Here is a 27,591-nt window from a genome sequence, read left to right as displayed (position 1 = left end):
TACATTGCAATGACGTTAATTTCACGAACGTACCGTGTGTAACAAAGTCAAAAACGTGTAATGTCACGTGCGGGCATCACATGTTAATTTCATCATTGTACATTGTAACCACAATGCTTATATAGGTTACACTGAGTTTGATCGGATACGTCAAACACGTGTTTTATGTGGTTAACGCATCACATAATGTGTCGTCAGCTATAAACAACTAAGGTGCTGCCACGTAACGCGTTGTGTATCGCATTTTTAACGTACATGTCGTTTTGAAATTCACGTTTCAACGTAAATGACTCACGTTTTGACATAAACTTTTTTCTCAAGCGAGACTGGTAAAAAATAATACGTTTTCTACTTATTTTGTGTACGTTCTAAACTGTATTTGAAAGCAAGTCGGGTCAAGTATGCTACGTTTTCATTCGATGGCGATGTAATTTTTTAAGTAAAGAGTCGGGTCAAATATATAGCATCAATACGAGTTACTTTAACTTTCGACGTCGCCGCAACGCGCGACGGGTCAAAATCCTAGTAATAATACAAATTTTAAGTTCTTATAACAGAAAAATATCCATGTATGGTATATTATTTAATAATTATATGATATCATTTTGTAGGGTAAAGATCAAATAGGAAGTTAATTTTCTCTAGGAAGGATAGGAAGCCATAGGATTATGACATGTGGCAAATTTTAAAATAAAGAGAAAGGGTATTTTAGTCAATCCAACTCTTTCTTCTTCCTTTTTCAAAACCCAGTAAATTCAAAAACCCATCATTTTCAAAATCCACCATCTTCAACTATTTCTTCACTTTATATCTCAATAATCACTACATTATAGTGCGATTTTCATCACAAATCAATGATTCAGAACCCGATCAACGTGTTCTTCAGCTTTTTTTTTGAAGAAAACCCAGTTTAATTTCATAAAAAAATCTCGTTTTTTCCGGTGATTTTGGAGATAATCACTCGATTCGTTCGATTCAAGCGTTGATAAGTGTTTCTATCATTCAAATTCCGTCAATTGATGAAGAAATCGGCTTCGATCCATGTAAGAAATTCTTTAATTTCATTTTCATGATCTGGGTTTTTTATTTAGTCATTGCGTTTTACGATCTTTGCGGGGGTCCGGGGGCGGCAGCCCCCGGTAGCGGGGTCCCAGGGGCGGCAGCCCCTGGCGGGGTCCAAGGGGCAGAGCCCCTGGCTGGGGTTGAGCCCCTGGCTGTACTAAAAACGCATCAGAAAAATTAAATTTCCATAAATTGGCTCATTTCGAAGACAGTAATTCGTAGACAATTCAGACAGTTCACAGTGACAGACAGTTTTATGTGTCCATTGCGTTTTAGAAATAAGACAGTTCACAGTGACAGACAGTTCACAGTGACAGACAGCTATTGCGTTTTAGAAAAAAACACATTTTTAAGTGTTTTTAGTCATTGTGTTTTAGGTAAAACACATTTTTTAGGTGTTTTCAGTCCATTGCGTTTTAGAATGAGTCATTTTTAAGTGTTTTCTGGCCATTGCGTTTTACATATAAGACATTTCTTTGTGTTTTTGGTGCATTGCGTTTTAGGTAAAACACTTTTTTATGTGTTTTCAGTCCATTGCGTTTTAGAAAACAGACATTTTAAGTGTATTCTGGCCATTGCGTTTTACAAATAAGTCATTTTTTTGTGTTTTTGGTGCATTGCGTTTTAGGTAAAACACATTTTTATGTGTTTTCTGGCCATTGCGTTTTACAAAAAAGTCATTTCTTTGTGTTTTTTGTGCATTGCGTTTTAGAAAAATGTCATTTTTTAGGGTTTTTTTTCATTGCGTTTTACGATACTGGGGTTTTTTCTATTGCGTTTTACGCAACTGGGTTTTAAATTTTTTTTTTCAAAATATAGCAATAGTATACTCGTTTTAAAGATAAAAAAACACTCGTTTTTTTGGTGCAATTTTTATAAAAAAATAATGTCGTATGAAAGAGTTATTAACGTTTAAAAAATGGGGGGAATTGGAGGAGAGAGAAACTATTGGCTTGGATTGACTAGATTGCCCCTGAAAAAAGTCACGCGCCTCTTTTTTTACTTTCAATTTCCCTGATTTAATCTTAGCCCTTGATTAAGTAAATGGATGGTCAAGATCACTTCCTAGCCTTCCTAGCCAAATAAACTTCCTATTATATCTCCACCCTCATTTTGTAATCAAACTTGAATTTTAAAACGGGGTGTCATTCATAATTTCATATATATAGTCATATATTTTTTGCATATAGATCCAGAAACTTTACATGGTAAAGTTATCTACCAAATTACCAAACGCATAACATTTGCTATGTTAAATTTTTAATTATATACTATTAACGATAAATAAAATTATCTTACCAATAATGACATACTATTACAAGAACACACAATATTTCTCCTATAATAACTATACTAGAACGTTATTAACAAACTTTTCTTTCGTCGGCTTGATCAAGTGCAACACGAAGCTTTTTCCTCATTTTAGAAACTTTGATTTGTAACGCGGGTTTCCACCTTCTCTCCGCAACCACATATGCATACGTCAAAAGAACCATCATTAGCACAAAACATAATTCAAGATGAGCGTTCGTCGTCTCAACAAGTTGTGAAACATATAGATAGTAGTATTCATATGCATCAATAAAAAGAATTGAGAAGAGAAAGATGGAGAATGTAGACAAAATAGCTATTAGAATGATGAAGATGACAATAATAAGAACACATGAAATGAGTGAGCCATGAAGAAGAGCAATAAGGAACAAGTCCAAATTTGGAGCCATTTGATTTGGGTAGAGGGGGTGGGTTGTAAAAATAATGAAATGTGAGGTTTTGTATAAGTTTATTATTTTTTTGGATGAAGAACTTTGAATATAGAAGTAGAAGAAAGAAAAGAATAAAGTAAGTCTTACTTATTCCACAATAGAAAAGCCACACATTGTTCATGCGCAATACAAGTTACTTGTGGCTGAAGGAACTTGCATGCAATATGCACTCAGCCCCACTAATGCTAATCCTCTGGCCACCGGTGGGCGGACTTAGGTGTTGTGGTGGGCGGATACACCCCTTACAAAAAATTTAGTGTATTTTATAGGCAAAAATATCGATCGCACCCTTTGAAAAGTTGGTTGAAGCCCTGGTTTGCACCCCAAAAAATAATTCATGAGTCTGTCACTAGAGGTTTTATTGGTTGTTTGTTTAGGGGAGTGTAATAGGTACTGACATATAGCGGTAGAGGAAGGGACAAATGGATGCACCTAAGTTGATCGGGTGGACCAAAACAAAATTGCGCGTAGATGGCCCTTTCCTCCTCTCTTACGGAATCTGGAATCTGTCTGGAAACATTTGCTCCTTTCTCCATCACATTAGCCGCCATTCTAGATTGGCCATAGACGGCACCACTAAGGATGCTACAAGAATATTTGGAGGAGAAAAGGAGCTAACGTTTTTAACTGCTTAAATCACATAAAATCTATCTTTGGCGGGGCTCGAACCCTTGACCTCAAGCGAACACCTAAACTTCAATGGTTTATTTTATATATATATATATATATATATATAAACATAATTATATTATACTCTAATAATAAGCAAACGGAGCTGTTCAGACGCTGTTGATTAGTTTCTTTTTTATTATTGTGATCTTTTATGGATTGTTTATATGCATTATTGTGTGTTTATATATTGAATGGGCTATGGTGGCGCGGTGGTTTGGGTGTTTGTTTCTGTTAAGACCCGGGTTCGGGTCCCAAATTTTTTGACCTTTTTATGTGATACAATGTGGGTTTTCATGTTTGTTATTATTGGCCACCCGATTGGTTGATAAGGGTGGTTGTTGTGGCCAATAGATATGGGCGGTGATCTCTTACCCTCCTTCGGTTGCCACGGGTGGCTCATTTACACTTGCTCTTGAAAACTCTTTTACACCTGGGGTTTCATTGCACTTAGTATGTGGTTTTTTTATTTTCTAGGGTTTCTGTTTTGATAATTGAAGTGGTGATGGTGGTGGTTGTTGTTCCATAGTCCCGGTGTTAGATTTCGGTAAGATCTGGTTTATTTATCCCCTTGTATAACTACTGCATGTTTATTGGTTTCTATGTAGACTCGGTTCGAGTCCCTTACATGTGTAATGTTTTTGACTGATCTGCTTGATCATATGTGTTATTTTTACCCTGTATTATTTAAGCGGTAGTTTTTTTTTTTTTTTTTTTGAGTTTGTTACATACTAAGACGATGATTATCAATTATCGTTGGCGAGGCAAGTGTATTGGAGCCATAGTTCTGAGCCTATAAGGTAAGTTTAGATCCGGCAAGTAAATTGATGTGTTCGTGACGTTGTTTCGAATGACATTGCATTCGAATGTTGTAAGTGTTTATATGTATTGTTGTTGGTTTGCAGATTAAATGTTCTACCGTTGCTTGATTGCTTACGTGTCTATTGAATTTTGTTTAGACAAGGGTTTGGCTTCTACATGTGTTCCGTTTTGGGCTATTTATTTGATGACATATATATGTGTATGTGTGTTTTTCCCCATATTATTTAAGTGCAATGTTTTCTAGATTTTGTTACTTGACTAAGGCAATGATTGTGATTTGTCGTTGGCGAGGCAACATATATTTTACAGCCACGGTTCTGAGCCTATTACGTAAACCTGGATTTACGGGCAATGATGTATTTTCCTAAGCCTATCGAAAATCCTAATGATCTTTGCGCAACGCGCGTCATTGAAAAGCACTAGCAATGATGTATTTTCCTGCGCCCGCCGAAAACCCTAATGATCCTCGCCCAACGCGCATCGTTGAAAAACACTAATTTGTATAAACCGTATTGTGAAAGTTATTAATCATATCACATATGACAACTTTTTGGCAATTTCATGTATTATCGATTCTAGACTATATTAAACCAGTTTTAAATGCGAATAACATTATAAATAATTAAAAATTAATATAATTCAAAACTAAATATAAAACTAGTTTAATTTTGATATGGATTTAAAATGTTATCAAAACATAAAGGCTTAAATAAACAAATTATAAAGTCTCAAATGTATAAGATTGGGCAAGTAAAAAAAACCCAATCCAACCACTTGTCTCGTTCACAGTTTAACCGACTCGACTCACGTAACAACAATTCAAGAGTATTTAATCAAACCGTTTATGTAAACGACTCTTATCTAACCAAAAAGTTCCGAGAGGAGTGGTTTTCGGTTAGATCCTAAGCAATATCTGAATAAATATATTTAGTACATCTAAGATTTATTATACTAATAAGCTAATTAAGAAACATGCTAAGTGTACACATGGCGTATTCGGTAACCCATGATTAGGTAGTGTTACTAAATTAGTAAAACCAACATTATTATTTCAGATAGTGTGTTAAAATCCGGTTTTTATATCATACCGGATTTGGCTCAGGGACGGTTTAACCAGGTGTATCGGGCGGTTCAATTAGGCATACTGAGCGATTTCGGCCGGTTCTTGAACCGGTTATTAAAACATCGATTTCAGGTAGCAAAATTGGGTATCAAGAAGATCTGGGACTAGTTACCAAAGAAAGAAGATGAGATAGAGAGAGAGAGAGAGAGAGAGAGAGAGAGAGAGAGAGAGAGAGAGAGAGAGAGAGAGAGAGAGAGAGAGAGAGAGAGAGAGAGAGAGAGAGAGAGAGAGAGAGAGAGAGAGAAAATCTGTTTGTGTGTACAGAGATAGAGAAATGACTGTGATACTCGGTCAGGAACATCGTCGTCAGTATCTGCAGTTTCTGACAAATACCTACAAAAACACAGTTGTGACACCAAAAAGTAATTCTTCGTCGATAAACACCCCTCCCCTCCCCTCTCCTCCCACCTTAAGAAAAAAAAAGGAGAAAAGAAGAATAATACTAAATCATGTGTGTATTAATGATCAAATGAATTATCTAGAGAAAGTATATCATTAGGGTTGGGCTACTTTACCACTTTATATTCTCATATTATACATACACAATATTCTTAAGAGATAATAATTATGCAATACAATACAATAGAAAGTCAGGATAACTATCAATATCTGTTGACTTGAAAACCTCCAAAACAAATCTCACAACTTTGACTGTTTGATCTGAAATCTCTCACTTTTCTTCACCAGATTCTGTTTCTGCATCCAGATCGCCCTTCTTCATCAACCGATCACAACAATAATCTCTCAAAATCACCGATAAACATGGTGAACTCTATGGTGGCTAGAGCCACAAGCGACATGCTTATCGGTCCTGATTGGGCCATGAATCTCGAGATCTGTGATATCTGCAATCATGATCCTGTGTATGTCTTTCTTTTCACCTATTTTTCCGCTTTTTGTTCTTTATTTCCACTTGTTATTGTTGCGTTAGTTGTTATCTGTTTTGTTGTTCACAAATCTAGGGTTTTTGTGGTTGCGGTAAGTTAGATTGTGTGAATTGTGGTTTAGATTAGGATTTATGATGCCTGCAATCATGATCCTGTTTATGTGTTGTTTTCACCTAATTTTTTAGAGGTTTTGATTGTTTATTTGCAGTGAAATCAGTTGTTATTGTTGCGTTAGTTGTTATCCGATTTGTTGTTCACAATTAGGTTATGAATTTTAGGGTTTTTGTGGTTTTGGTAAGTTAGATTGTGTGAATTGTGGTTTAGATTAGGATTTGTGATATCTGCAATCATGATCCTGTGTATGTGTTTGTTTTCACCTAATTTTTCCGGTTTTAATTGTTTATTTGCAGTGATATCACTTGTTATCGTTGCGTTAGTTGTTATCTGATTTGTTGTTCACAATTAGGTTATGAATTTTAGGGTTTTTGTGGCTGTGGTAAGTTAGATTGTGTGAATTGTGGTTTAGATTAGGATTTGTGATATCTGCAATCATGATCCTGTGTATGCGTTTGTTTTCACCTAATTTTTGCGGTTTTTATTGTTTATTTGCTGTGAGATCAGTTGTTATTGTTGCGTTAGTTGTTATCTGTTTTGTTCTTCACAATTAGGTTATGAATATTAGGGTTTTTGTGGTTGTGGTAAGTTAGATTGTGTGAATTGTGGTTTAGATTAGGATTTGTGATATCTGCAAGCATGATCCTGTGTATGTGTTTGTTTTCACCTAATTTTTCCGATTTTGATTGTTTATTTGCAGTGATATCAGTTGTTATTGTTGCGTTAGTTGTTATCTGTTTCGTTGTGCAACATTAGGTTATGAATTTTAGTGTTTTTGTGTTTGTGGTGACTTAGGTTATGTGAATTGTGGTTTGGAACTTTGGATATAATTAGGTTATGAGTTTTAGGGTTTTTGTGGTTATGGTATGATTAGGTTATGTTATTTGTGGTTTAGATGTAATTAGGTTATGAATTTTGGGGATTTTGTGGTAATGATATGATTAGTTATGTGAATTTCAGTTTAGATTAGGATAGAAGTTATTTATGTGAATTGTGGTTTTGGATGTATTTAGGTTATGGATTTTAGGGTTTTTGTGGTTATGATATAATTAATTATGTGAATGTGAATTGTGTTTTGGATTAGGATTTGAGAAATTAGGGTTAAGTGAGGGTATAACTTGAAGTGCAATCTAAGATCTTACTATCTCAGGTTTGATTGTTCTGATTGTATAACTTTGTTGTAGGATTTAGGAGTAGAATGTAAGGAATGGGATGGAGTGAGCTATAAGTTTGCATAATTTAAGGCTAACTAGGGTTGCAACTTGATCAGTAAATGGGTCGAAATTGTCACTTGTAATTGTTTGTATGTATTGTTTGTATCTATTTATATTGTTGGACCGTAAATCAAACTATTTGTAAGTAAATGGGCTGAGATTGGCACCTCTTAACAGTGTATATGTATTCATTGCTAGTTTTATATGTGCATTGATTCATGTAAATGGTGATTAATGCACTAATATTGGATTATGTTTCAGGCAAGCAAAAGATGTCGTTAAAGGAATAAAAAAACGTTTAGGAAGCAGGAATCCGAAAGTGCAACTTCTTGCTTTAACGGTAAGCACAAACGTCTACTATTTTCTTTATCTTGGTTGTTGAGAGTCATGATATTGTTTTAAACAAGATAGAGGTTAAGATAATATCTCCTCTCCTTATAAATATAGTGTATTTTGGGGTAGGGTAAACAACGAGGATGTATAAACTATAAAGTTCCACCTTGTGTGGCAACTCATTCACAAAGAGATGTAAACGAACAAAACGTTCAGCAAACTGTTCAGCGGGAAGTTTGCTTGTTTATTAAAGAACAAACGTGAACAAGTTTTGATGTTTTTTTAGTTAAATGAATAAAAAACAAACAAGCTTTGCCTTCGTTCATTAATGTTCATGAACGTTCAATGCATTGTTCGTTCATGTATGTTCATTTATGTTCGAATATATTATACATATATAGTAATATATGTTCAAACTTGAACGTGAACATGCATGTAAGGAAATAAATATTATCTATATTTTAACTTTAATATTTTTGATAGGCTGTTTATTTTTATATTTTTTCATGTATGTTCCTTTATGTTTTTTCCGTGTTTGTTTACCTATTAAATGCATAGTTGTCAATAGCGATCGTAGCGATCGCTATAGCGCGCTATGTAGCGTATAGGTCTAGTGTTGCTATTAGGGTTGTAGCGATGGATAGCGAGAATAGCGACACTTTACTTTTTTAAAAAAATTTTTTTTGTTTATTTAATATAAATAGCAATTAAATATAGCTATAAAATAACTGGATTTTAGGTTTTTGTTAAATATTCATGTAAAATAGCATATATATACCGGGGTATTTTGTTAAATATACATATAATATACATATACAAAGTATTCTAGTGTATCGCTATTTATAAAATAGCGCCCGCTATTTCTCGCTATTCGCTATGTAGCATATAGGTAGGTACCTTATCGCTATTTGTCGCTATTCGCCATTAACAACTATGATTAAATGAACGGACAAGAACACACATGTTTTTTGTAGAACAAACACGAACAAGAAAATCCATTGCGTTTGTGTGTTCGCGTTCTTCCATATGTTCAGTTAAACTAAAACGAACATGATCCTTACCGCTAACCGAAGAGTTCCATTTATTTCGTTTAATTATGTGCAATGTGATTTGTTAACTTGGTTAAAATCACTGACTCGTTTTTTTATGTTAAGCTCTTGGAAACAATCGTGAAGAATTGTGGCGATTTTGTTCATATGCATGTAGCCGAGAAAGACTTGCTCCATGACATGGTCAAAATAGTCAAAAAGAAGGCTAGTACTATTGTTATTATTTTAAATTTATTTACACACCATATTTTTGTCAATATATATATAATAGAGATTTTATATTAATCCTGCAGCCTGATTTTCATGTAAAAGAAAAAATATTAATTCTAATCGACACCTGGCAAGAAGCTTTTGGTGGAGCAAGGGCACGGTACCCACAGTACTATGCAGCATACCATGAATTATTGGTAAATATATAATATATAATATCCTTTTTTGGAAAAAAAATGTTTAACAATTGCATTTTTAGGAAAATGGGCAATTATATTTAATATCTTTTAATTGTTCAGCGTTTAGGGGCGAACTTTCCGCAAAGATCTGAGAGATCAGCACCTGTCTTTACTCCCCCACAAACACAACCGATAACATCGGGTCCACATAATGTACATAACTCTGAAAATGAAAATGGAACAGCAATGGCTTCTACTGAAGCTGAATTTTCGAGTTTGAGGTACCTAAATTATGTCGTTTAATTTTTTATTTGTGGAATCGAACAACGTTTTGTTGAATCACCGGTGTCGTGATTTAATATTTGCGTGTTTGATATTTTTGCCAGTTTGACGGAAATGCAAAATGCGCGTGGTATTATGGATGTACTTGCAGAAATGTTGACTGCAATCGATCCAGAAAAGAAAGAGGTAAAATTGTCAGTTACAGTTATAACTTATAATTAACTCGATGTTTGAAATTAATATAGAGTGAATTTCAAGTATTGTCCTTTATCTTTATATCAATTTTCAGGCGTTGTCCTTTATGTTCAAAATTGACGAGTTTTGTCCTTTATGTTTTCATATCATACACGTTTTGTCCTTTAGGCCTAACCCAGTTAGTTTTTTCAGTTAAATTTGGTCATGTGCTTTGCACATGAGGACATTTATGTCAATTCAAAGATTGCAGAAGCTTTGAGCTGTAAATTTGCCGTTGAACTTACCTTTGAATTGACAAAAATGCCCTCATATGCAAAGCACATGACCAAATTTAACTGAAAAAACTAACTGGGTTAGGCCTAAAGGACGAAACGTGTATGATATGAAAACATAAAGGACAAAACTCGTCAATTTTGAACATAAGGGACAACGCCTGAAAATGCGTATAAAGATAAAGGACAATCCTTGAAATTCACTCATTAATATATAAAAGTAACGTTTGAAATTAATTAATATATATGAGTTATTAAGCATTGATAAATATTTTCGTTAATTAATTTATTTCTTTTAATTTTTATTTTTGATAAAGGGACTTAGGCAGGAGGTTATTGTGGACTTGGTGGAGCAGTGTCGTGCGTACAAGAAAAGAGTGGTCCACCTGGTCAACTCAACCGCGTAAGACTTCGTGTAACTACGAATTAGTACTTCACAAATTGCTATTTTCACCGAAACATATACGAATAAACGTTTTATTTCATTTGTTATATAGGGATGAATCATTACTAAGTCAAGGATTAGCTTTAAATGACGATTTGCAGCGCGTTCTATCCAAACATGAAGCGCTTCTTAACGGAACTCAAGTAGTTTCATCTGAAAAGTCAGCTCCTGAAACCAGTCAAGCATTAGTACCTGTTGATGCTCCTCTTATTGACGCTACCGACATTAAACAACCTGGGTAATCAAGTTTATTTTTGTCTTTTTTTACTTTAACCCCTTAACTTTCAGTTTTTGCCCTAACACCCCTTAACTTTCTAAAAATTCTATGAAATGTCATTTTGACCCCCCTCGAGTTCTAAGTGATTATTTTTATATATGTACGTGTCAGTATAAATTCAAGTTGGTTTACGTTTTGACGTAAATTTTGTCTGGTCAAATATGATACGTTTCGTTCATATATTTATTTATGTTTTCAGCTGGTCTACTTTTTGACGTAAATGATGTTCGGAAACGAGTCGGGTCGAATATAACACATTTTCATTAGATGGTATAAATTCGAGTTACTTTACGTTTCGACGGCGTCACAACGCAATCATAGTTGTTAATAACGAATAGTGGTAAATAGCAACAAGCTACCTATACGCTACGTAGCGATAGCGATGAGATAGTGAGCGCTATTTGATGTTTAGTGACAACGTATTAGAATTTTTTTTAAATAGGGTTTTTTGATGCAATTAGTGAAGATTGCAGCTTTTTAGTCGATTAAAATGCCTAAAAATTAGGTTTTTATTATTGAAAAAATTAGGGTTTTATTCACGAATTTAAGGTTTTTTGATGCAATTAGCGAAAATTACAGCTGTTTGGTTGATTAAATGCCTAAAAGTTCAGTTTTTATTATTAAAAAAGGAAAAAGAAAAGAAAAGAAAAACCCTAAGTGTCGCTAATTCACGCTATTGAGCGCTAAACATCAGATAGTGATGATCCAGCGCTACGCTACGCTATTCGCTATAGCGCTCACTATAATCGCTATTAGCAACTATGAATGCCGGCACCATCCTTAAACTTTAAAAAACACTATTTTCTTATGTTTCGACGTAATTTTTTTAGGAAATAAGTCGGGTCAAATATAAAACGTTTTCGTGCTTATTTTTATGTACGTTTTCAGTTGGTCAACGTGTTGACGTAAACTTTATTCGGAAACTAGTCAGGTCAAATATAATACGTTTTCATTAGATGATATAAATTCGCATTACTTTACGTTTACTAGTTTAACTACTAAAATAACCCTTTTCGTCTTTTGCAGATCTGCCGCCCCTTCGGGTGTCGAGAATGATTTGATTTCTCTTGCTCTTGTTCCAACTAACGGACAGTCAACAACTCCGGAAAAAGTCAATGCCGGTTTTGACCTTTTGAGCGGAGACGGTTTTGGCTCGCCAAATGCTTCAAGCTCCTTAGCTATTGTCCCTGCGGGTGAAGCTCAGCCTGCTGTTACTCCTGTATCTCAACCAAATGCGTTAGCACTTATGGACATGTTTGCACCTCAAGCCCAACAACCTCAAAACGTGTCGGCCCAACAACCTCAAACTCAGTATACACCGGGCCAACAACCGTCACTTTATTCTAACGGAAATGTTGCCAACGCGGCCCCACCTCAGAATGAGTTGTGGTCCCAGTATAATCAAGGGAATAATCCTGTGTGGAATGGTCAAATGGGTCAACAGCAGCCGCCGCCGCCGCAGCAGCAGCCACCTTCACCGGGTTTCGGTAAGTGAAATATTATTTTGCAAAATGCAAATATAGATAATAGTACCTGGTAGGTGTGAGCAGAAAAGCGAAAGAACCGAAACCGAAAAAACCGATTTAACCAAACCAAAAAAAAAACGAACCGCACAAAAAACCGGAAAAAATCGAACTGAAGAACCTAACCGAACCGAATAACCTGGAATCATATTTTGGTTTCTTTTATAGGTGCTGCAACTAGCGGTGGTTTACCGCCACCGCCATGGGAAGCTCAGGCTGCCGACGATGAATTAGCAGGCGGCACAACTCCGTACTCACAACCTCCTCATGACTCACAAATCCCTGTAAACATGAACAACCATGTGCCGCCAATGAACAACCAAATGCCACCGATGAGCAACCATATGCAGCCGCCAATGAACAACCAGCCAGTTTACGCCAATCAAATTCCTCAACAACAGTTTCAAGGTGGCGTACTTCCGCAACAGCAAATGGCGTACATGCAATATCCTCAACAAATGTACGGTAACCAGATGGGACAGCCCTCCGGCTATGGCGGCGGTTATGGTTACGGTTATGGATACGACCAGCAGCAACAAAACGCACAATATATCGATCAGAGAATGGCGGGGATGTCTATGAGAGACACAGTTTACACCGGTCCGTCAATGGCTAATGCGTCATATGTTCATGTGCCATCTGGAAAGCCTCAAAAAGCAGAGGATAAGCTGTTTGGAGACCTGGTTAACTTTGCGAAAGTTAAACCGAATAAAACGACGTGACCCGGTCAACCTGGTTTCTATAATTTGTCTTGAAGATTTCTTTCTTTTGTTTTGCTTTGGATTTTTTTCTATATGTATAGATCAGCCGAAATGATTATTGTGTGTTGATATATTTTTCTAGCTATTTTTATATTTTTGACTTATGGGAATTTTTTTTATTCTATGATTTTTGTTTCATTGATGTTGTAATGTGTGGTTTTGTTTATATTAACATTGCATGGCTAATCAATAAAAGGCAGGCATAAGTGGTCTGTTTCATGGTTTGGTTTGAGGGCGGTTTAGTTACCGGTTGCAGAACAACACTGAACCGGTATCATATTGTTTGACCGCGTGTCACGCTTACATGTAGAAACGCGTACATGGTTTGGTTTGAGGTCGATCTGGTTAGCGGTTTGCAAAACACTGAACCGGTATCATATTGTTTTTAACCGCGTGACACGCTTACATGTAGAAACACATACATTGTGCGTAAACACATACATTGTGCGTAAACACATACATTGTGTGACCCAACAAGCGTCACTTTATTCAACAAAACGATTACCACCTCAAAACAATATCGGAAAATAATATTGAATACTTACAAATTACTTTAGATGAAAATGGCAAAGATGCCATTGTAGAACAGCTAAATGCTTTATCCTCTGGATTATATTGTACTAACATTACTCCTATAGAATCATACATAGTGGTGAGTAACCATAAATTACTAGATAAACACACATTCACAATGACATGACCGACTAGGTCACCAGGTAACATAATGATGAGGCGAAAACTTAATAGTGCAAATGGGCATCCTCTTAAGAATTTAAAAGTCTTACTATCAAAAGATTTATCATGTGCGGCATTCTCTTTAGGTAAACTAATTACTCGCCCCTTACAACCTAAGTTGATACAAAAAAGCTACTCATGTTTAGAAAGAATACAAGAGGACATTTGTGGGCCTATACACCCTCTTTGTGGTCCATTTCGCTATTTCTTAGTCTTACTTGACGCGTCATCGCGATGGTCACATGTGAGTCTTTTGGCTACTCGAAATGTAGCATTTGCCCGACTTTTAGCTCAAATCATACAACTGAGAGCTAATTTCCCGGCAATCAAATTAAAAACATCCAGGTGGATAATGTAAGAGAATTAACATCTCAAGCTTTTAATGACTATTGCATGTCGATTGGGATAAATGTTGAACATCCGATAGCTCATGTTCATACACAAAATGATTTAGCTGAACCATTAATTAAATGATTACAAATAATCGCTAGACCTCTCCTGATGAGATGCTGTCAGATGCAAGTTGCCAATGGTATTTTACACGTTGCACTTATCAGATTAAGACCAACTACTGATCATGAATAGTCCCCATTACAACTGGTCTCAGGAAGAGAACGAAAACCTATCCCACCTCAAAATATTTGGTTGTGCGATATATGTATCGATATCGCCACCACAACGTACCATAATGGGACCACAGACTAAGCATTTACGTACAAATATAATTCCAGAGGAAATGAGATTCCAGAAGAGACACTTGTACCAAACGGGAACGAGATCTCTATCAATTATGTACAAAATAGTACAATATGGAACCAAAATGAAACACGTGTTAATGATATATTCGCATATGCTATAGCCATGGATGTAATCAATGAAAATGATTACATACCTAAAACTCTAGAAGAGTGCATGCACAGAAATGATTGGCCAAAATGGCAAGAGGCCATAACGGCTTAGTTAGGTTCGCTTGAAAAGCGAAATGTTTTCGGACCTGTAGTCCGAACACATAGAGACGTCAAACCAGCAAGTTATAAATGGGTGTTTGCTATAAAAAGAAACGAAAAGAATGAGATTGTACGATATAAGGCACGTCTTGTAGCACAAGGGTTTTTCCCAAATCCCAGGAGTTGATTATGAGGAAATGTATTCCCCTGTAGTGGATGCGATAACACTAAGATTTCTAATTGGCCTTGCAATCTCAGAAGGACTTCAAATGAGACTTATGGATGTTGTCACTGCATACTTGTACGGGACACTTGAAAATGACATCTATATGAAAATCCATAAAGGATTAAAAAATGCCTGAAGCATTAAAATCAATACCTCGAGACGTGTGTGCTATAAAGCTAAAAAGGTCTTTATATGGTCTCAAACAATCTAGTCGTATGTGGTACAATCGACTGACTTAAAATTCAGTAAAATAGCAGCCTATGTTAATGATATAAACATCATCGGAGCTCCTGAAGAGATAGAAAAAACTGCTAATATATTAAAGAGAGAATTTGAGATGAAAGACCTTGGTACAACAAAATTATGTCCCGGCCTGCAGTTCGAGCATTTGCGCAACGATACATTCGTCCATCAGTCAAATTATATCCAGAAGATGTTAGTGCGTTTTAATATGGGCAAAGCTCATCCGTTTAGCATACCCATGGTTGTCCGATCGCTAGATCCACATAAGGATCCTACCGCCCTCAAGAAGAAGACGAAGAAGTACTTGGTCCACAAGTACCGTACTTAAGTGCGATCGGTGCCCTTATGTATCTTGCAAATAACACGAGACCCGATATTGCATTCACGGCACATGTACTAGTGAGATATAGTTCGAATCCAACACGTAGACACTGGAATGGAATAAAACATATATTCTGGTATATTTGCGGGACACAAGACTTGGGTCTTTTCTACCAGAAAAATCAAAAGTCCCAGCTTGTTGGGTATGCCAATGCTAGATATCTATTAGATCCACATAAAACAAAATCTCAAACAGGTTATGTATTCACATATGGTGGCGAAACAATTTCTTGGAAATCAACTAAGCAAACACTTATAGCAACGTCATCAAATCATGCGGAATTGATAACACTATATGATGTCGGTCAAGAATGCGTGTGGTTGAGATCATGGGCGAAGCTTAGTTATGTTCCGAGGGGGTGCCCGCCTCCCCGAACTTTTCGATGCGTATACTACTTTCGTATAGAAATTTTTTAGGTATATGCGTTTCCGCCCCCCGGTTTCGGAAAAATGGGGGGGGGGGTCAAGCTTCGCCAATGGTTGAGATCAATGATTACTCACATACAAGAAGCATGCGGATTAGAACAAATCAAGAAAGAGCCAACGATTATTAATGAAGACAATGCTGCTTGCATGGCTCAAATTGGAGAAGGTTACATCAAGGGTGATCGAACAAAGCACATCTCACCAACGTTATTCTCAACATACGACTTGCAGAAAGAAGGGAAAATTGATGTTCGCCAGATCAAGTCAAGTGAAAATTTAGCTGACCTATTCACAAAATCTTTATCTAGAAGCAGTTTCAAGCAGTTATCACACAAGATCGGTCTTCGCAGATTAAAAGATATTTGTTAAATTAAGGGGGAGAATTATACACACTTTACCCTTTTTCCTTTAACTAAGTTTTGTCCCACTGGGCTTTTTAGTAAGGTTTTTAATGAGGCAACATAACTGATCCAGTAGTATCAGTTTGTTTACATAGGTCCTGAAGTACCTATTTGACGTCATCCTGATATATGTTGTTAACCGTGTATAATAAATAAATAATATATATCTGAGGAGGAGTGTTATAAACACATATATATCTTCCCCTGATCCTTCTCACATGTTATATTTTCTGTTATATCTTGACTTCATCAGTGTATATCTATCTATAAATGAAAGAGATTACAATTCTGATATTTCACTTATTTTTTTTTCTGAAACTAATTAATCTATATCTTTTTTTAATTATATTGAGCCATATTTATTTATTTAATTATTAAGTTTAAATAAAGCAGGTTGTCGGATGAATGTGAAATGGGCACAAAAGATAACATCTCCACTTGCCCACTTGGTGCTTTTAACGGTGTTAGACAGGTCATGTTCACAGGTTAACGACTTCAACCCCACTCAAACCCAAAAAGTTTATACGAACCAAAAAACGATCTAACCAATAAATCATGTCACACATATGGACTCGAACACAACACGGATATTCGTAGATTGATTCAAACAGGACTCGTTCAGCCCAACTTTTTATTTTTTGTTACTTTTTCACATATTAAAATTTTACATCAAAAAATATAAAAATATACAAGATAATTACATTTTAAATATGAGATCATAGATCAAAGGTTAGAGATCCAAGATCGGAAATTCAGAAACAGGAGACGAGATATATAAATAGCAAAGAGTGACATAATTAATTGATAATATTAATAATGAGGGAAAGACTTGGTGTTCCTTGTGACCCAGGTTCGACTCTCACTCTTCTCATTATTTTCTACGGCATACAGGTGAAGGGCGAATACGGGTGGCGCCGGTTCGTCTTGGATGGGAGGCGAGGTTTTACCAATTATTCCACTGTCGTGCCTTCGGGCGGGTGGAGGTCGGGTTTCCGCGCATCTGGGAGAGCCAATGGGCTGGCGGCCATCGAGTAGTCGACCTTGGCCACAACGTCCGGGGTACCGGTGGTTGGTACATCGTTCCTTGTCGTTCAAAAAAAAAATAATGTAACTATAAACACTATAGCGTACAAAAGTACTTAAGTGCCTATGGCTTTATAGCCTAATAGTATCTTAGGGTTCGATTCGAACAAGGGGGTTTTCCCATATTTATTGAGTTTCCTCCTGAATTGGTGTATAATTATGCCTAATGGATATGGATATGATCAGGTGGTTCCGCTAGTGACACTACGATACTCTAGTGATCCGTCAATAATCCAATTTTGCCGTTAAAAAAAAAGTGGTTAAGTACTAAACCAAAACACGTCTAAAATAACATAGGCCAAAAAAAAAGGTAAATACTAAATACATAAGGAGAGTTTATACTTGCAACAACAATTCAATCTACTAGTATTTCTACACTATTATCCACCGTGAAACTCGAACCCTTAATCTCTTCGAAAGAGGACACCATTTTACACACCTGGATACAACTAGGCCAAAAGTCCTTTAATAGAAAGAGTTAACACATCCTTACCTTAGCCAAAAGAAAAAAAACAAAACAACTTTTAAGTTTTCCTCAACCTTTTTTTTCAACCGTGAACACACCCCTTTAAAATATACTCCTAAAATCCACTTGTTGTCTACCTTATGAGACCCGAACTCTTCACCAAAGTGTGAAGAGTCGAGACGCCATCAGTATTATCTTTATAGAAAAATAAGATATTTGTTGTTTATCAGCATTATGTTACAAACATTATTCAGTCTTTAAAACCAACTGAATAAAGATTAGTATTCAAAACATTGAATACTCTAAAAACCCTTATTAACAATAGCTATAACTTATGTAACTATATGTGCATATTTATATATTGAGTAAACTTTTGATTTGCTCCCTGTGGTTTGGTCACTTTAACGATTTTGCCCCAAACCTTTAAAAATAGCCATTTTCCTCCAATAGTTTGCTATGGTTTTTCCATTTTGCTCCACAGACAATTTGGATGGAGTTAGAGGCGGGGAGCAAAATGGAAAAACTATAGCAAACTATTGGAGGAAAATGGCTATTTTTAAAGGTTTGGGGCAAAACCGTTAAAGTGACCAAACCACAGGGAGCAAAACGGAAGTTTACTCTTATATATTTTATGCAACATATCAAACATTAAAAACTACAAAAACTAAAATATGTGCATGTTAAAACATAGCAAACATTTAGAATACTTCCTACATTTGGTGATGAAAATCCACACAAACAAATCCAAATCCTAAAGCCGTCTTAAAAACAAGCTTCACAAATGATCATGAAACGGGTCAATCAATACATTCTAAAAGTAAGATTTAAGCGACCTGGGCGCATATCACTTGCTTCCATAAGTGACGTCGGAGCAGTATCAGGAATAATACTACTAACACCATGGTATATTAACCTCGATTTCCCGCCAAATATCAAAACATCCCCTGATTCTAACGTCACTTTATCTGCTTCATCAATAGCTCGTGTTTCACCATATAAAAACTCCGCAGAGTCACCTATTGAAAATGATACAACGGGTAGCCCTTTCTTCAAGCTCTTTTCACTTTCATCTTTGTCCTGAACAACATACCAACACAAATATTAATTCACAATCTTGCAAATTCAAGGTTAAAAACGTCATTTTCGTTTTTAAGGTTTGGCCAGTTTTGCGAATTTTTTCACAGGTTTGTTTTTCGCATCTGGATCCAAAAAGTTTGAAATTTTGTCATTTTCTTCCGGCTTGTTAACTCCATCGATTTTTCCCCGTTAAGTCAGGGGTATTTTTGTATTTTTCGTTAACTTAAAAGGCAATGACTGAATCCGTAGACCGAATTGCCCTTAAAAGACAGAAATACCCCTGCCTTGACGGAGAAAAATGGATGGAGTTAACGAGCCAGATGAAAATGGCAAGATTTCAAACCTTTTGGATCCAGATGCGAAAAAAACAAACCTTTGGGCGAAAATCGCAAAACTGGCCAAACCTCAAGGACTAAAAATGGCATTTTACTCTTTTCACTTTCATCTTTGTCCTGAACAACATACCAACATAAATATTAATTCACAATCTTGCGAATTCAAAGTTAAAAATGTCATTTTCGTTTTTAAAGTTTGGCCAGTTTTGCGAATTTTTTTCACAGGTTTGTTTTTCCCATCTGGATCCAAAAAGTTTGAAATTTTGTCATTTTCTTCCGGCTTGTTAACTCCATCGACTTTTCCCCGTTAAGTCAGGGGTATTTTTGTCTTTTTCGTTAACTTAAAAGGCAATGACTGAATCCGTAGACCGAATTGCCCTTAAAAGACAGAAATACCTCTGCCTTGACGGAGAAAAATGGATGGAGTTAACGAGCCAGATGAAAATGGCAAGATTTCAAACCTTTTGGATCCAGATGCGAAAAAAACAAACCTTTGGGTGAAAATCGCAAAACTGACCAAACCTCAAGGACAAAAACGGCATTTTACTCTTTATCAGTTCAGAAAGAAGTTCTAACCTGATGAAGACCAAGTCTACCGGTTTTCGTATAAAAATTGACGATGCATATATCAGGTGACATGGAAGGAACAACTTTCCCTTCATTTAAACTACCACTGTTCCCGCGTATAAACTCGTTTGAATCGTGTATCGCTTTTTTAACCATATCACTAAACTTTTCGGGAATTCCCGGAGGCTTAGAATTATCAGATGACCTTAACTCAGTGTACGTGTGAGTGTCGGGATCCCAGTTTTTACCGAGACACATCATCTGTAAATGTAGTTTTGTTCCACTATTGTACCCAGGTTGGTAAAAACCACCTACACCGATTCCAAGGTCCCTGCAAGTTTTTACGATACTAATCTGGAAATAAAAAAGAGAAAATCGATCAAATGACGTTGCAAACGAAATCGTTCGAATTTAAGCTTTAGAGTAAATTACGTTTTTGGCCCTGTGGTTATATCACTTTTACTATATTAGCCCAAGATAAGAATTTTTAACATATCTGCCCGACTGCCCCCATGGTTTCTATAACTAACCATTTTGACCCCTAAGTCTAAAGATCATGGGGGCCAAAATGGTTAGTTATAGAGACCATGGGGGCTAAAATGGTTAGACTTAGGGGTCAAAATGGTTAGTTATAGAGACCATGGGGCAGATATGTTAAAAATTCTTATTTTGGGCTAATATAGTAAAAGTGATATAACCACATGGGCCAAAAACGTAATTTACTCTAAGCTTTATAAACACGGTATATATACCTGATCATCAAAAGATATATAGCCCTTCAGGAGTACAATCCCCGGCCCCAAAATCTCGATGTTTTGCCCTTTCGTGGATTGTTTGATTTGATTTCGTTTTTCTCGGTTCATCGCAAGTAACGAAGGTTTTAACTTGAATCCAGAACTAGACTTCTTTGGACAGATATCAAATACATGATGCTTTGGTCTTTGATCATCGTCTGATGCATTCAGTGTCGGTTCAGGAGATTTATCCCCGTATTGTTTCACCTTCTTAAAACCATTATAACCATCCAACTCATTCAGTGTCGGTTTATGAGATTTATCCGCGTATTGTTTCACCTTCTTAAAACCATTATACTCATTTAACTCATTCAGTGTCTGTTTAAAAGTTTCCACACCAAAAGCCGAATCGTCAAAACTAGACTCTCCAGGAACTGTTGATCGATCATTTTGGGAAAAAGAAGCACTATCCGAAGATTCATCGATCTGAAAGAATGTACATATAATTCATTACAGATGACCGTCAGTCATTATGCAGTGGAAATTAACATTTCTTTCTAGAGTAAGTTACAAAAATCGTCCTTTATGTATGTCACTTATTGCAAACTGTGTCCTTTATCTTCAATAATTACAGAAAACGTACACGATGTTTGTAAACCCTTGCAAGTTATGTCCTTTAGCCCTCACTCAGTTGATTTTAGTGGTTAAATCTGACCAAATGGACCCCACATGAGGGTATTTTGGTCATTTTACTCTCACGTGGGGTCCATTTGGTTTGATTTAACCACAAAAATATACCCTCATGTGGGGTCCATTTGTTCAGATTTAACCACAAAAATTAACTGAGTTAGGGCTAAAGGACATAACTTGCAAGGGTTTGCAAACATTGAGTACGTTTTCTGTAATTATTGAAGACAAAGGACACATTTTGCAATAAGTGACATACATAAAGGACGATTTTTGTAATTTACTCTCCTTTCTATAAATTAATCGTTTTGTGATGATTAAAAATTTGGAACTTCATCAAGTAATAAACCCTAATGAGAAGAGAAATCTGGAAACATATCATACCTCTGCCTTGGGTTTCCAGTCCGTTCGACGATCAACATCCGTATGTTTGATTTTACTATCGGATTTACCAGAAGCACTATCTAAAGATCCATCATTAATCTGAAACAATGTCGATATAATTCATCACAGATTATCGTTATGCAGTGGTGTTTAAAAACAAGATTAGGGCTGCAAATGAACCGAACGAACATGAACAAGACTTTGTTCGTGTTCGTTTGTTAAGAAATATTTCATGAACACTTAATGAACAAAATTTTATGTTCGTGTTCATTTGTTAAGGAAATGAACGTGCTCGTGTTCGTTTGTGTTTGTTTGTTAACTTACGAACACAAACTAACTTTCATGGACACAAATGAAAACAAACGAACACAAACAAGCATGAACATAATATATAATACACTAATACTTATTAAATATTTTATTTACCGGAATTTTGACGTATTTAAATAAAATATAAAAACTGAAAAACACTAATGAACTATCGAACATGTTACGGAACGTTCACGAACATAAATGAACGAACGCGGCCTCCGTTCATGCTCATTCATTTAACTAAACAAACGAAATTTCTTGTTTGTGTTCGTTTGTTTAGGAGTAACTTACAAATATCGTCCTTTACGTATGTCACTTATTGCAAACTTTGTCCTTTGTCTTCAATAATTACAGAAAACGTACTCGGTGCTTGCAAACCCTTGCAAGTTATGTCCTTTAGCCCTAACTCAATTAATTTTTATGGTTAAATCTGACCAAATGGACCCCACATGAGGATATTTTATGGTTAAATCTCATGTGGGGTCCATTTGGTCAGATTTAACCACAAAAAATTAACTGAGTTAGGGCTAAAGGACATAACTTGCAAGGGTTTGCAAACATCGAGTACGTTTTCTGTAATTATTGAAGATAAAGCACACAGTTTGCAATAAGCGACATACATAAAGGAAAATTTTTGTAATTTACTCTTTGTTTAATAAACGAACAAACACAAACAAACTTACCACCGAACGGTTCACGAACTGTTCGCCCAAACGTTCGATTCATTTACAGCCCTAATTTCTAGTAGTTTTGCTTTTGTTTTTTTTATATAAACTTTGTTAGTTTCCAATAAACTAATGACTCCATGATGAATTTTTTTACTTTTAAGCATTGTCACCTAACTGCGCCTCGCGCCTTTTACAAATTTCTTCAAGTAATAAACCCTAATCGAATAAAAAAATCTGAAAACACATGAAAATCATACCTTCGCCTTTGGTTTCCACACCGATCGAGTATCATCGACTTTACTAACGGAATTACCAGCACCATAACGGTTTCCTGGACGATTATATCGCGACATCTTCAAATAGTTCAAATAATCACTGCGATTAACGAAATTGTTAGTTTAATAAAGCGAAAATCAAAGCATAAGATCGTTAAAATGAAGATACCTGCTAGAAATCACGATCAGAACTGGTACAAAGGTTCAATTTGTGGTTGAATTTGTCGAATTTGACGTCAAGGTAAAACCCTAACAGACACAATTTGAGAAAGAGGAAAGTGAGGATGGATTCATGAAGAAGAAGAATAATAATTAGTGTTGTTACATTTAATTTATATGATCTCATAAAAGGTTTAGATGAAAGGGTGTTCGTAACTCTTGGTATTCAGATTTCAAAAAGTGCTGAATGAAAAACTCCTAAATGGTTAAATGTTGAATTAGCAAGAATTTGACCTATTAATACTTAACTGTTCAGAGAGAAATGTTTATCTAATTTAGATTAGAGGTCTTAATAATCTAGATAAATGTCTATCCAATTCAGATTAGAGGTCTTAATAATCCAGACTCAGTATAATGCTTAACCACTCAGAGGCAAATGTCTGACCCATTCAGACATTTACTTACGAAACAAACAGTCTGAACCATTAATTGTTAAACTAGTAAGAGGTCTGAACCATTAAGAGTGTCATTAAGAGGTAAACAAACAGCCCCTAAACCTTTTTTTTTAACGGTGAAAAAAATTTAACAGTTGAGAGAGAGATTTCACACCCTCCCAAACAGAGGGCTCTAACCACACTCTAACCAGACTATCTAACGGCGTTCCTCGGGAAACCATACCACCCGCTGCTAGTGGCAGGGGTTTGCGCTGCCACAAAAACCCGGGGTGGCTCTGGCTCGAACTCTTGACCTAAGGTTTGGGAGAACTAGCCTTCATTGTCTTTATCCACCAAATATGGCACTAGTGGGGAGTGAACTTGAGTCTCCAAGGAGAACCCAAGTATTTCCAACCACTAGACCACAAGTGATGGATGCGACTAAAGATTAATTGATAGCACTCCTAACTTTCAACTTTTACCGATTGACTGATAGCACTCTTAACTTTAAACTTATTAGCCGATAGCATCCTCAAACTAAATAAACCCTAATCCAGCTAGTTTTTTTTTGCCAATGTGGTACTTGTGTGGTGACATGGCGTCTGGCGTGGAATTTTTTGATGACGTTGCAGCTAATGTGGCGTATGGCTTGGCTTTTTTGATGGCGTGGCATCTGACTTTGTTTTTTATGGCGTGGCAACTGACGTGGCACTAGTTTGGTGACATAGCAGCAGATGTCAGCAAACTAGGCTAGTTTGAGGGTGTTATCGGCCAATAAGTTGAAAGTTGAGGGTGGTGTGTGGTACAATCGAAAGTTGAAAGTGACATCAGCCAATGACAAAAGTTGAGGTTATTCAAATTCAATACCCTTTGTTATTAAATTTTGTATTTGGATTAGCTTTAATTTATTTTTGTTTATCTTGATATCTTCTAAATTAATAATTTAATGTTCCAATATTTTTGTATCATTTCTCCCCATATTGTCCCTCATTTTGAAAAAAAAAAAACAAAGATATACATTGAAATAAATAATTGTTCCGATGGAACCTTCTTTTCTGTTTGTTATTTTTTTATTACTATTACCAAATTAAATGACTGCAACAGACACCACAGTGGCCAGTGTAACAAGGGTCGCTGTCAAAGATGCCTCAGAATGGGTCATGAGGCCAAGGATTGTAGAAGCCCTCGGCCTGCTAACCAGAATCAGCAGCAGCCTCAAGCGCAGCAGAATCAGCAACAGGGCAACAAGGGGTGTTTTCATTGCGGTGCTGAAGGTCACTTCAAAAGGCACTGCCCTCAGCTAAACAGGAACCAGAACAACAACCACAATAACAACAATCAGGGAAATGGCAACAACAACAACAATGGTGGGAACAACAACGGCAATGAAGCAAGGGGTCGTGCATTTGTGTTGGGGCAGGGTGATGCCAGAAATGATCCCAACGTAGTTATGGGTAAGTTTCTTCTCGACGAGATTTATGTTACTGTTTTGTTTGATTCGGGTGCGGATACGAGTTATATGTCTTTGAAAATGAGTAAATTGTTAAAACGTACACCAACACCCCTAAACACCAAACATGTCGTAGAACTAGCAAATGGTAAAAGTGTAGAAGCCACGCATGTAGTCAAGGGTTGTAACATCGTTCTAGCGGGTCAGATCTTCTCGATTGATCTTATTCCAATAGTTCTGGGTAGTTTCGACATCGTCATCGGCATGGATTGGTTATCCAAGCAGCAAGCAGAGATCTTATGTAAGGAGAAGATCATTCGTATTCCTCGTTCGGGTAAAGAACCTCTTGAAGTTCAAGGCGACAAGAGTGGTGCAGTGGTGGGCATTATCTCTTTCTTGAAGGCCCAGAAATGTTTACGAAAGGGGCATACTGCCATTTTGACACTTGTTACTGATGCATCGACGACAGAGAAAAGAATAGAGGATATTCCAGTTGTACGCGAATTCCCTCAAGTATTTCCTGAAGATTTACCTGGTCTACCGCCTCATCGTCAGGTCGAATTTCAAGTCGAGCTAGCCCCAGGAGCAGCACCTATAGCTCGCGCACCGTATCGTTTGGCTCCAACTGAACTGGAAGAACTGTCAAAGCAACTACAAGAGCTCTTGGACAAGGGCTTTATTCGTCCAAGCTCTTCGCCTTGGGGGAGCTCCAGTACTATTTGTGAAAAAGAAGGATGGCACTTTCAGAATGTGCATAGATTACCGTGAACTGAACAAGGTCACAGTGAAGAACCGTTATCCTCTTCCTCGTATTGACGACTTATTCGACCAGTTGCAAGGGTCGAGTTACTATTCCAAGATTGATCTAAGGTCTGGTTATCATCAGCTGAGAGTCCGGAATGAGGACGTCTCCAAGACAGCATTCAGAACTCGCTACGGCCATTACGAGTTCCTAGTCATGCCATTTGGGCTTACGAACGCGCCTGCAGTTTTCATGGATGTTATGAACAGGGTGTGCAAACCCTATCTTGACAAGTTCGTCATTGTCTTCATCGACGACATTCTGATCTACTCCAAGAGTCAGGATGAGCACGAGCAGCACTTACGTCTTATCTTGGAACTTCTTCGGAAAGAACAATTGTACGCCAAGTTTTCAAAATGCGACTTCTGGCTTCGTGAAGTTCACTTCTTAGGCCATGTGGTGAACAGGGATGGGATTCATGTCGATCCATCCAAGGTAGATTCGATACAGAACTGGCCTGCACCGCGTACACCAACAGAAATACGACAATTCTTGGGTTTGGCGGGATACTACAGACGATTCATCAAAGACTTTTCGAAGATTGCACAGCCGCTTACGCTACTGACACAGAAAGGTGTCACCTACCGTTGGGGAGATTCCCAGGAAACCGCTTTCCAGTACCTAAAGGATAGGCTTTGCAGCGCACCTATTCTCTCATTGCCAGAGGGCACGGATGACTTCGTGGTTTATTGTGACGCATCGATACAGGGTCTTGGTTGCGTATTGATGCAACGGGATAAGGTTATTGCCTACGCCTCTCGTCAACTCAAGGTTCATGAACGAAACTACACGACGCACGATTTAGAGCTGGGAGCTGTTGTTTTTGCACTTAAGATATGGCGACACTACCTGTACTGTACTAAGTGCACAATTTACACCGATCACAGGAGTCTCGAGCATATTCTTAAGCAGAAGGATTTGAACATGCGTCAACGACGATGGGTCGAGTTACTCAACGATTACGAATGCGCCATCAAGTACCATCCAGGCAAGGCCAATGTTGTGGCTGACACTCTCAGTCGGAAAGACACTCTACCTAGACGCGTACGAGCCTTGCAGCTCACTATTCAGTCCAGTCTTCCTGCACAGATACGAACTGCTCAGATGGAAGCATTAAAGCCTGAAAACGTCAAAGCTGAAGCCTTACGCGGCTCAAGGCAACGAATGGAACAAAAGGAAGACGACGCCTACTATGTAACGGGGCGTATTTGGGTCCCACTTTTTGGCAGTTTACGCGAGCTGGTAATGGACGAAGCTCACAAGTCCCGCTATTCGGTACATCCAGGGTCTGATAAAATGTACCACGACATCAGAACTACATACTGGTGGCCTAGCATGAAAGCCCATATCGCTACTTACGTCGGCAAGTGTTTGACATGTGCAAAGGTCAAAGTGGAGTATCAGAAACCAGCGGGCCTACTTCAACAACCCAAGATACCGCAATGGAAATGGGAAGAAATTTACATGGATTTTGTTACCGGCCTACCCAGATCCCAGCGTGGGAATGACACCATATGGGTGATCATGGATCGACTCACCAAGTCTGCACACTTCCTGGCTATAAAGGAAACGGATAAGTTCTCCACTCTCGCAGACGTTTATCTTAAAGAAGTTGTTTC

At 37.0% G+C, this 27,591-nt stretch overlaps 3 protein-coding genes across 6 annotated transcripts; 2 read left to right on the top strand and 1 right to left on the bottom strand.

The window, feature by feature from the left end:
• The first annotated feature begins 5,982 nt into the window (after positions 1 to 5,982).
• Positions 5,983 to 13,318, top strand: LOC110883385 (TOM1-like protein 9). Of its 2 annotated transcripts, none has more exons than XM_022131155.2 (10): positions 5,983 to 6,302; positions 7,916 to 7,994; positions 9,142 to 9,240; positions 9,330 to 9,443; positions 9,546 to 9,706; positions 9,812 to 9,893; positions 10,492 to 10,577; positions 10,672 to 10,857; positions 11,923 to 12,383; positions 12,588 to 13,318. In XM_022131155.2, the coding sequence occupies exons 1-10, from the start codon at positions 6,202 to 6,204 to the stop codon at positions 13,139 to 13,141; spliced, it is 1,923 nt and encodes a 640-aa protein (XP_021986847.1). In that variant the 5' UTR covers positions 5,983 to 6,201; the 3' UTR covers positions 13,142 to 13,318. The 2 variants fall into 2 exon arrangements, with proteins under 2 accessions (XP_021986847.1, XP_021986852.1); XM_022131160.2 differs by lacking the exon at positions 5,983 to 6,302 and adding an exon at positions 6,828 to 6,887.
• Positions 13,319 to 16,201: 2,883 nt separating this feature from the next.
• LOC118491685 lies at positions 16,202 to 16,507 on the top strand. The gene has a single exon (XM_035989658.1). It carries the CDS (start codon positions 16,202 to 16,204, stop codon positions 16,505 to 16,507), a length of 306 nt encoding a protein of 101 aa, XP_035845551.1.
• A 2,259-nt stretch (positions 16,508 to 18,766) lies between these two features.
• LOC110883400 lies at positions 18,767 to 23,516 on the bottom strand. Of its 3 annotated transcripts, none has more exons than XM_022131168.2 (6): positions 23,297 to 23,516; positions 23,110 to 23,227; positions 21,873 to 21,971; positions 20,820 to 21,287; positions 20,077 to 20,421; positions 18,767 to 19,165 (listed from the first exon to the last, which is right to left on the bottom strand). In XM_022131168.2, the coding sequence occupies exons 2-6, from the start codon at positions 23,203 to 23,205 to the stop codon at positions 18,890 to 18,892; spliced, it is 1,284 nt and encodes a 427-aa protein (XP_021986860.1). In that variant the 5' UTR covers positions 23,206 to 23,227; positions 23,297 to 23,516; the 3' UTR covers positions 18,767 to 18,889. The 3 variants fall into 3 exon arrangements, with proteins under 3 accessions (XP_021986860.1, XP_021986865.1, XP_035831976.1); XM_035976083.1 differs by lacking the exon at positions 18,767 to 19,165 and adding an exon at positions 19,459 to 19,617; XM_022131173.2 differs by lacking the exon at positions 21,873 to 21,971.
• Positions 23,517 to 27,591: the final 4,075 nt, after the last annotated feature.

This window comes from Helianthus annuus, chromosome 1, assembly GCF_002127325.2.
Source record: "Helianthus annuus cultivar XRQ/B chromosome 1, HanXRQr2.0-SUNRISE, whole genome shotgun sequence".
NCBI lineage: Eukaryota > Viridiplantae > Streptophyta > Magnoliopsida > Asterales > Asteraceae > Helianthus > Helianthus annuus.
The sequence above is the reverse complement of the archived record's forward strand: the minus strand, read 5'-3'. Positions and strand labels throughout refer to the sequence as shown.